Genomic DNA, 11009 nt, shown 5'->3' with positions numbered 1-11009 from the left:
CACTCCACGAGAAATCATGTGGTTACAGGCCTGGTGGATAAAACCACTCTCAAAACCACCTCCAAAAACTATCAGGGGGTGTTATGTCTGGTTTTCTAAACACCCGGTTTTAGAGTTGAGGGGGTTAAGTGACCGATTTCTGAAATCTGAGGGGGTTATGCGGACTTCTTTCTATTTCCATTTCCCTGTGAAGGAAATGTGGTGTATCCCGGAACCCGTAAAAATAAAGGCACAAAGAAAGGACAAGTAAATGCCATCAACCAGTTGAACGAGCAGGAGACTGGGATCAGTAAATCATTACACCCAGTTATGATTTCTCCGCAGACGTCGGGATCTACTTTAAAAATACTGGGTTAGCCAACAATTACTTCCATATTGAGAATGAAGGCCAACTTACCAAGCTGGTAGAACTTCTCAGGTTAAAAGAAATGGAAAACAAAATATCCGGCCCAATCTAAATAGGAAATTTGTTAACACCAAACATACTGACACACAGTTCTATGCAGCGAAGGAAGGAATGAGAAAATCATCCGCCAGAAGATCAATGATGTTGTGCAAGATGCGAACAGGTGAGCAACTGAGCATGGCTTTACAGAACATATATATTGGTTATAATAGTATAAAAATAAAAATTTATCTCGAGACCAGATGTGAAGAAACTAAGACTCGGACTATTGGTTTCCAAAAAGAAACAGTGGACCAAAACTCCATGAAATTAAGGCATCAACTATCTGTTTAGGAACTCCAGAGTCCAGACTACATTATTCAAGCATCCAGAAAACCACAAGTAGTAAAAAAAGTTCACCTAAGCTTATTTGGAGAACCTTTCAAAGTAAATCGGTAACCTTCCTAAAAAATAACCATATCACCAATGAAACTTCATTGAAGCATCCGCAGATGAAATACTGGTGATGGTGAATGCTGGCTAGCTACTGCTTTTTCATGAACATGTGAAATGTATTGCCAAGGAAAGCCTTTTGACAGCTGACTGTAAGACAGGAAAAAATATATATGATCCTTTCTTAGAATGCTACACACTCTGTTCATTAATGCTCCCTCTGTAAAGAAATATACGATCATTTAGATCACTATATTAGTGATCTAACGATCTTATACTTCTTTACGGAGGGAGTATAAGACGTTTTGGCGGCAGTTTAATTTAAACTGCCAAAACGTCTTATATTAATGAACAGCTGTAGCACTTCATAGCATTATGCTTCAATTACATTACTACAATCTTAAATTTCCCAAACATGGCAGCACAAATACACAATACCAAAAATAAGTTTTTTTTTACGTAATTAATTTAGCAGGTCCAACATTAAATAGCAGATGGGGTAACTACAGAAAACACATTGGTGGCAGAAAATCACTGAAGCAGCAGGTATACAAGCTTTAGGAAAGAGGGATACTGAAAATTAAATTGGATGAACTCATTACCTTGTAGTTACATGATCTTCAACTACTTTATGTTCGTCTTCAGTGAACATGAACCACATGTCTTTGTTCTTCGTTCTATTTTCTTCATCGAATTCTGATATAAACATGGTATTGCTAGTCACTATATATTGCTAATGAGTAAAATGAAAACTAACCTCGTAATAATTACAAACCTTGACGCATTATGCTTATATTGTAATTACAATAGTCAGCCAGCTTCCAGTATTTTACTCCTTTGTCTTCCATAACAGGAGTGGTCCTATGAACACGTTTCAGCATCTCTAATTCTGGCACAATTGGGAAGTACAAGAAGAAAATTAATACAGAACAGCTATATACCTTTATTTTTCTGAACAAAGCTTGGACTTTTTAAACATCACATGACAAAACAGAAGGATAAGAACGGCACCCTAACTCAAACAAGACTCAGACCTAAGTGGTGATGCACACGTCTACACCACCCACCAACTGAATTAGGCTAAATTTGGTTGTAGTAAAATAAACAACCAGTGTATGCTTGAAATGCTAAGAGAATAAAATAAACATATTCAGTTAGTTCACGTTCCAGTAAACTACCCGGCTAGTCTAAGACTTCACATTATGCAAATTATGATCACAAAAATAAACCAAAAGTTGCAAGTAGAGGATAAATTAGTTTAAAAATTAAACCTTAGACACTCGGATTATGCCTATTTTGCATACTAAATGTTGTCAATGAAAGATTATGTGAGCTTCAAAGTAAAGGGGTTCCTCATGGTAAACCTTATTACCTATAAATAGGGATTAATTACTTTAGTTCTGATTTAAGACTGACTTTTGTATCAAATTAAAGGAAAAATATCGTGATACCAAATTCTCAGTTTGAATTTTTGATGTGTATCTCATATCGACCACCCTTTAAGTAGGACAAGTTATGACGACTTAATCAATATTATTGCCCAGACCTGGCTTTAGGAGTATTTGCTGTAAACCTCAAGCAGCCCATGGTCCACACCTTTAAACTCTAACACCAATTGTACAACTTCATGCTAGCACCAGCTAGATTCACCATACCAACCCTCTATTTAACCTAGACTAGATTCCAAGTGAATGCTATTGTGTCCCGATGGGGAACGCAGTAAGAACTGTGATAGATCGTAGGACAAGAAACGAGATGCAAAAAGTTTATTCCATAGTGACATGGCAAAGACAAGGAGTGATATGGCACGGAGAACAAAGAGGAAGAAGTTTGGTAGGACAAAGAGTGTGTATAAAGGAGTTCATGCAACATTATTGGGCAGCCAAGGAAGATACTGGACTCAAATATAAGTTGACCAAACTAACTACACGAATATGACCAAGTGTTGATTATATTGCTTCTCTTGCATGCAACATGCACCACATTTCTCCCACTAGCAAGACAACTTATCGTGGTGTTGTAATTAGCCAGCAACCAGGCTTGGCCTCGGCAGAATGACTCGTCTTATTTGAGGCATAAGCCCTTTCTAGTGGTGGTCCACCAACATTCAGTATGAGGTAGCAAATGTGAGTAATGTCCATAAGCTCAGGAAGATCTGACTTGAAAGGCTGCATGATGAGCATCCCGGCGGTTAACAACAACGGTGATGCCAAAATAACACCAACATCGGCGACACGAGGAAATTCCCAATGATGTTGTGTGGCTATCTATGTTGATAAGAACAACTTGGATCTTGCTGATGTTGGCAGCATGTCAATGTATGTCTAAGGGCCCAGTGATGTGTGTCGTGGTCTTCTCAACAGGCTCACATGAAGAACACATCGATGTTTGTGGATTCCTAGTGCATGCCAATGAATGCTGAGTTGTCAATGGTTACTTGTCACACATAATAAACAAGTTGCTCCGTTCACGCTTTGATAATTAAATTTTTGTGTGAGCTGAGTCATGGTCACAGCAATTGCGCATTGATAAGACAAAGACAATGGCTCTGATGACAAGTTGCCTCATCCTCGTTGCTTGATCTTGGAAATTAAGTTGGCAACGCAAGACATAGCTTAGGGTGGCGATGATACGAGATCAAACAGGAAAGGGGATTTGTAGAATAGAGAGGATGCGTAGGGATGACAACACCCATGGTAGAGATGAGACAAAAATTATTGCCTTGTGCCCCCAATATAGCAAGTCCAATCTTATAAGAATCGCACAAACATGGAACCTAATATCATTGTAACTGATTGATAAGGTAGTAACTTAAGATATAACCAAAAGAAGTGACCAAACCTAATAAATTGATGTTCGTATTAACTCCCCTTAAAACGCATGCACTGATCACGATCTCCAGCCTTGGAAAGACAACACATTCTAATGTTGTAGTTTAGGAAAGTTATTAGTGATTGTCTCCATTGTCAGGTTTATCGAAACAAGCACATATGCTTACAAATGACTTCAACGGAGAGGTATATGTTTTCCCGTATGATGGATGAGCCATTTACCTGTGGTACACCATCTCATTTAATATGCCTTGGTGAATTGTGTTAAGCTTCATGCACTAGCCAACGCAACCAAAAGTCCGAACTGGTGAAAAGGGCCAGGCAATCCACATACACACTAAAACAGCCCCTCTCACGTGTGGCGCGGCATGTCAACACATGAATAGGCTCAGAGGTACAACTCAAGAGGCTTATACGTGGACACAGAGTGGGCAGCAACATTTTTTGGATAAATTGCAAAAGCCAGGACTTGAAGTCAAGACCTTAGGCTCTGATACCATGTTGAGCTTCATGCACTAGCCAACGCAACCAAAAGTCTAAACTTATGGAAAGGGTTAGCTAGGCAATCCACATTTACACCATGTTAAGCTTCATGCACTAGCAAACACAGCAAAAAGTCCGAACTGATGGAAAGGGCTAGCAATCCACATATACACTTCAACACCCCCTCTCACATGTGGCGCGGGATGTCAACATATGAAGACTCGGGGATACGGCTCAAGCGGCCTATACGTGGATACAGAAGGGGCAGCAACATTTTTTGGATAAATTGCGAAAGCCGGGACTTGAAATCGAGACCTTTGGCTCTAATACCATGTTAAGCTTCATGCACTAGCCAACGAAACCAAAAGTCTGAACTTATGGAAAGGGCTAGCTAGGCAATCCAGATTTACACCATGTTAAGCTTCATGTACTAGCCAACATAACAAAAAGTCCAAACTTGATGGAAGGGCCTAGGCAATCCACATATACACTTCACAAATTGAATGGCTATCCTTCGAAAACACTGATATCTCATAGAACTACAAAATCTCATATCACTTGTAAGTTCATCGGATTATAAAACTCCACGCCATGCCGATATGATATGTAGTCTGATAACCAAGTGATGCACTTATTGTAAATAGCAGAGGGAAGCAAGAGAATACTGCTCCTGAAATTAATTCTTAGTTGTAATATAGAGCAACCTTATTAGCTGACCTAGCATGTCGCTTAGGATTGGAGAAAGCAAGACCATGACAGCATGCCCTTATACTAGTAGGGCCATTGTTGGCATCAAGTCTTGCTTTTAGGAGGCTTGCCAAATCTTCTATTCCTCCATGGTTCCACGATATTGCAATAACTGACCGTAACAATTTAGCACACTCTAGGGAGGGGATATCATCTTGGCATTGACATAGCATCCGTGAGATCCAAAGCAAACACGAGGGTCATCATCCTAGTAAATTTTGCTAGGCGAATGCCTAGATGGTTTGGGTGACACCAACAAAATATGGATTTTGTCAAGAGTAATAAGAGCATCACATAAGGCAAAGAGCCTCTTAAGACAAGGGTTTCACACCTAAAGTATCAGAGGGGATAAGGACCCTAGAGGGTGGAAGATATCCCATGAAGAAGTAGCCATCGTTGGCTCTCTTTATTGCCATCACCGTAGGAAGAAGTGAGTCGTGTTACTATGAGCCGTCCTAGGTATGCTTCTTCTTTGAGGCCTGTCCTTTCTTCTTCTCTCAACTCTTCTCAGACTCTCTGGTACTCTTCGACAATAATTCTTCACCATTGTCTCCATGTCTCTGCCTCTATAGTGCATTTTTGCCTTTCCTTCTCCATCCTCTACAACTTCCGCTCTCCACCTCTCCCCTTTGACCTGCTTGGGTTAATATGGATTGCCATTTTGTGCTTACTATATATCCTAAATTTGTTGCCATATGAGGAATATTGAATTCACTATCAATATGGATACCGTTCATCATGTCTATGTCCAACTAATCTTGCCTGTGTGCGTGTCTTAGGATCACCATGACTCTCGAATGTGCCATGAGGGATCTTTGGCTTAGTACATTCACCAAATGGTGATCTAAGTTTTCTAGCAGTGGTAGGCCAAAAATGGAAGTTGACCAATGGTAAAAAGAGCAAGGCTTTCCACATCAAAATTGGTAGATTGGTGACACCTGTAGAACACTATGCGACATTCATATTTCCATTATCGCCATTGTACCATCCTTTTCACAGTTGCTTGTATTTTGGCAAGATAAAAAATAATGGGCCCGATGGTCTCTAACGTCTTCTTCTCGCCGCAAGGATAATGCCAGGTTGTTGTTGCATCTCAAAAACCTTACTCCACCCCTCAAGTTGGATAATTAGCTTACATTAACTTTGAATTAGTTGATTAATGCCCATGAAAGTACATACCTTAAAGTCATAGCCAATGGCTTTAATATGAACCTGCTACACCCCTCCCACAAGGAATGCAAGTATTTCGAGTAAGGGGGAGTAGAACCTTACAATCGGGTGCCATGATGAGGATATTCACAACAAAGTGGAGGAGGAGGAGGAGGAGAGAGAGAGAGAGAGAGGGGGGGGAGAGGTGCCGAAAACGTCCTTCAAGTTGGTGCTCCCCAATAACAGTTTGCATCACTCGGTTTCAGTGGTGCAGCGTCTTCGATCCTTGCGGAAGGGGATAGGGTTCCCCTTGGCGCAGCGAAAGCCGAGGACTCACGGGAATTTCTTTGCAGTCAGTTGCTCTGCTCCCTTGCAGCTCTTCGTGTCATCTCGATGCTCTAATGCCTCCTTCGGCGACTGTCCCTGGTACCTTTCTAGCTCCTTTTGGTTGTGCGTGGACAACGGCAGGTTGCCGACAAGGTATATTCCGAGTGTAGGTGGTAGTTCTAGGGCTACTTCGTGCTGCGAGGCTGGCATCCTTCTAGCTCTCGGGTGAGCAACTCTGAATCCCTACAGAGCGGTGCCTTCCGTTCCAAGGCAAGGAAGTAGGGTCCCTCTTCAGTGATAGAGATGGAAGGTGTTTTGCTTCGTCCAGTCACAAGGTGCTACATGGAGCATAATTTCCCTATGATGGTCGGTTATGTCTTGCTTAGCTGCTCCGGCCATGATTTCTTCAATGCCAAGCGTGGAGTGCTTCGTCTTTTGCAAGTTGTGTTCTTTGTTTTTCCTTTTCATAGGTGCTTGTAATGGCTGTAGTTGTGCATGCTCTCCATAAACGGGAACACAAAGCACTATAGTGGAAACAAGTTAGCCAACAGATATCAGTCATGATTTACTTGACTCAAAGGTTGGTCAAGTTCCATTCTAACATGAGTCTTAAAAGAAACTTACATCCCATTGTTACAATATCAATGAGTACATATGAATAAATTAAGGTATCAACATATTACCATATGTTTCCTTTTGTGGTATCCTTTACTATCCATATCCATAAACCCTATTGTGGTACCAGTATCAGTTCCCCTCTTAAATTAATTTCACATGTATTAGTTAGTGCAAAATAACCTAGAATATCTTAGGCCTATATACTAATTACTTAATTAGTATACCCTTTCATGTCTCTACGCTAATCCAAGAAAAGGGTTAAATATTAAATCCTAATTACACGGTTAGTTATGTGACATATAATATAAGGCTAAGGCTGAAAAGACTTCACACCTATTCACCTGGAAAAAAAGAGGTTATCATCTCTTGGATGGTTATGTCCACGTGTATTTGAAGCCACTGCCCTCTTTTAAAGATTTTGCCTCATGTTCTGTGGGACAAGGGGACACAATTCTTTTCTGGCGGGACAAATGGTCTGACTTGCCGTTGCTTCAGAAATTCCTTGAGTTACATTCTTTTACTAGAAATGAAAAAGAATCTTTGCAAAATTTTAGTGCAAGAAGGGATTGGGCTGATAACTTTCATATGTCTTTGTCTAATCAAGCATATAATCATAAGTCCCAAGTATAATCCCAGTGGTTGATCAGAATAGTAATGACAGATGGCAATGCAATGGAATTACTGACAAATTCTCCTTTATGAAAATGTATAAACAACTGATGGGAGATATTGAGGCTCTAAAAGTTTTCAAATTAATCTGGAAGAAGATTGTTTGTAGACTCAAGAATAAGATTTTCTTCTGGTTAGCTATGCATAATAGAATTAACACAAGATCCTTGCAGAAACGAAAAGGTTTCATGATGAGTGATCACTCTTGTCCTATATGTAATCATCAATGTGAAGAAACACGTATGCATCTGTTTTGGGATTGCAATTTTGCTCAAAGTTGCTGGAACACTCTCATTCCTAGAAGAAAAGCAGGTACTTCTGGTTATGAAGATACATTGTTGGCTCTTGAGGATCTACCAAATGCTATTAGTATGGAGATTGTCCTGGGATGCTGGAACATCTGGCTTCAGAGAAATGGGAAGATATTCAGAAACTCCAGTCCAACCATTCAGAATTTGGAGATATGCCCTTAAAGATGATTTGATTCTACTTTTGTTTCAAGGAGTGGTCCTCGGTAAACTTCTAGTACTATGATCATGATACCTAGAGCTGGGACTGGACAACTTTCTCTTTTATCAGTAGGCCTTTTGTAGTTTTCTTTCATTTTGCTCCCCCTATTTGTAACATGCTCCCTCCGTCCTACATTAGTGCCAAAAAGCGTCTTACATTATGGGATGGAGGGAGTACTGTTTATATTAATGAAAATTATCGTAGACCGATTGTTCTACGGTCCAGGGTTTCAAAAGAATGTCCACATGCATAACACAATTGGGTTGGAGTACTCAAACAATATGTTTATATAATACTTGCATTTATTTTTTCAATTTGTTAACCTATAGTCAGTACGCATTCATGGATGGTAGGCAAACAATTTGATGTTGGTGAAAGTTAGACACTCCCTCCAGTCTTAATGTTGACCATCTCTTCTACTGCTCCCTCCGGTCTTTAAGAAGATAGTGTTTTGAACGCTAGCACAATTACCATAATAGTACATATAATATTAGTTTCTATTTTTTATAATTCCAAAACCTAATAAAATTGTTATATTGTGCTAGTATCTTTTACACAAATCTATATATATGGTTTTCTCCCACTCAATCGAAACATTTTAGAAGATATTGGTGGTTAAAGTTTTAAAAGTTCCAAAACAGCTATGCCCAAAAAGTTATGTTTTTGTGGACTATGGGGAGTAATAAAACCTAATAAAGTACTTATATTACAAAGATATTTTCTAGAAAAAAATTATATAGGTGCAGAATGGTGTACTATAGACGACGTGAAATAATATAATAAACAAAAGTGAAAGATATCAATAAGATTGATAACTGCACAGATGAAGAAAGCTAAACAAATTGAGCGCAGGAAATGAAGACATATCAAGCCATAATGTCACAGACCATTCCGGGCTGCCTTCTTGATTTCTTCTGCTTCCTTTATTTGATAAAGGATATCATTAGCTTCCTCATTGTTAGCAGTATCTCCTCCTTCGATGGTTTTAGTCATGTCATCGTATCTTCTTTTTAGCTCCTTTTGCTATGAAACAAGACAAAAAACGATGATCATTAATGTCAACCAAGCGAGTTGACCACACAAAAAAAGGAACTTCCCAAGATAAGTACCTTTCTGGTTGCAGCTTTGATTTCTTGTGTGGCCACACATTTTCTATCTTTATTGTCAATGCAGGTCCTCAACTTTCTGAACGAAGTTACAAGATAATTAATATGACAGTAGTGAAGTGAACTATTCCAGCAAATATGGTAGCTTGTACTTACTCAGAAGACAATGCCTCATCACACAGACAATTCAGAACCTCCAGCTTACAAGAAGGGTTCAGACTTCTATATCCTGATACACCCTGATTTAAGCAGCGAAGGGTGAAATCTTCTGCATTGAATGTCAAAGAGATGTACTCGCCTACTTTCCTTATCCATTCATCTCCATGTCTTGGATACTTATCAAAACGGCTAAGAAAAAAATAACCTCATTTACACATTTATTAACTGCATGGGCAAAATGACAAGGGAATAGCAGTTTGTTAGTATACTTACTTATCTTTGCCATTTTCTATGACAGACAGAAGATTTATGTGAACGTCAGCAACAATTGAAGACACCTCTTTGAGTTGAGTTCGGTTTGGAACTGCTTAAAAAGGGGGACAGTTACGAGAATCGGTAATCGTAATTTTATTCGAGTCTGGAGGGATAATTAGATCCCGAAGGAACCTTCGCTGAAGATTCAGGGTAGCAGGAGACGTTCAAGGATACAACGTGTGGTCTCCTGTTGTCGTACGGTGACAGTGGAATGAACCTTTGATAAGGGAAGTTTTCTAGCCAGATGATGCTGAGTTGACCGTGAAGATTAAAGTATCGAGAGGAGACCTTGAGGACACCCATGTGTGGCACTTTGAGAGCCGTGGATAGGGTTGCCTACAACCTGAAGCATGCTGACCCGGCGATGGTGAGCAGCAGTAACAATCCTGATGGGGAACAGTCCATGTGGTCGCTGATTTGGAAAGCGCCTGTGCCAAGCAAATTAGAGTTTTTGGCTGGAGACTGGCGTCAGACAATCTAGCCACTAAAAGAAACAAATGGTGAACGTCCCTGGAAGCTGACAACATTTGTAACATATGTGGGTGTGCTTAAGAAAATGGCTTTCATGCGGTGGTGAACTGCACTAAAGCCCGTGCGTTAAGGGAGAAACTCCGAGTTGTGTGGGACATTCCCGATGAGTATGTCTTTCAGTATTCAGAACCAGAGTGGCTCCTTCTGCTCCTCTCTAGAATCAGACCTGGGCAGCGCGGTCTCGTGCTTCTTATGCTGTGGTGTGCGTGGAACCTAAGAGCATCTCCAACAGCAGTCCTAAAAACGCAGCCATGCCCAGAAAACTTCTTTTTAGGTCACTTGGGGCAAAAAAAACGCCCCCAATAGAAGCCCTATAGGTATGTGGTGCCCAAAAATTTTTAGGCCCCGTTCAATATATTGCTACAACTGATGCAAATATACATCACCACCAGCAGTTGCCCAAAAATCAATTCGGCTGCGGTGGGAACCCCAACAAGTGAAACTTTGCGCCGCCAACTTGCCTCCCACCGCGATCGCCGCCGGAGGCCGCCGCCGCCACTCCATCGGCTGCACCCAGCCCCGCCGGCCGAGACATCTGCCACGACCCCCTCCGCCGCCGCCGCCGATTCCGGCTGTTCCCCTGCCCATACGCCGGCCAAAATGGTCGCAGCCACACTATCGTCGGCTGCCGAGGTCGATTAGCAGCCGGGAGACCTCCAATCGACCAGCGAGACCACCGCCGAGCCGCAGGTCCCTTCGGAGCTCTCAGCACCCGGGCGGCGCGGC

The 11009-nt window shown here is 41.0% G+C and overlaps 1 protein-coding gene across 2 annotated transcripts in view; it reads right to left on the bottom strand.

Moving 5' to 3' along the window:
• Positions 1-568: 568 nt before the first annotated feature.
• Positions 569-11009, bottom strand: part of LOC119315400 — a 16546-nt gene continuing 6105 nt past the window's right edge. The window contains exons 2-7 of one of the 2 annotated variants that reach the window (XM_037590026.1): positions 9435-9517; positions 9282-9357; positions 9060-9195; positions 1614-1727; positions 1441-1534; positions 569-988 (exon numbers count right to left, since the gene is read on the bottom strand). In XM_037590026.1, coding sequence (XP_037445923.1) covers positions 880-988; positions 1441-1534; positions 1614-1727; positions 9060-9195; positions 9282-9357; positions 9435-9517 — 612 coding nt within the window. In that variant the 3' untranslated portion in view covers positions 569-879. Of the gene's footprint in view, positions 989-1440; positions 1535-1613; positions 1728-9059; positions 9196-9281; positions 9358-9434; positions 9627-11009 lie in introns of both variants that reach the window. The other variant, XM_037590027.1, reaches the window with a different exon arrangement.

Source organism: Triticum dicoccoides, chromosome 6A, assembly GCF_002162155.2.
Source record: "Triticum dicoccoides isolate Atlit2015 ecotype Zavitan chromosome 6A, WEW_v2.0, whole genome shotgun sequence".
NCBI classification, from domain to species: domain Eukaryota; kingdom Viridiplantae; phylum Streptophyta; class Magnoliopsida; order Poales; family Poaceae; genus Triticum; species Triticum dicoccoides.
Note: the sequence above shows the minus strand (reverse complement) of the source record. Positions and strands in the feature narration are given on the sequence as shown.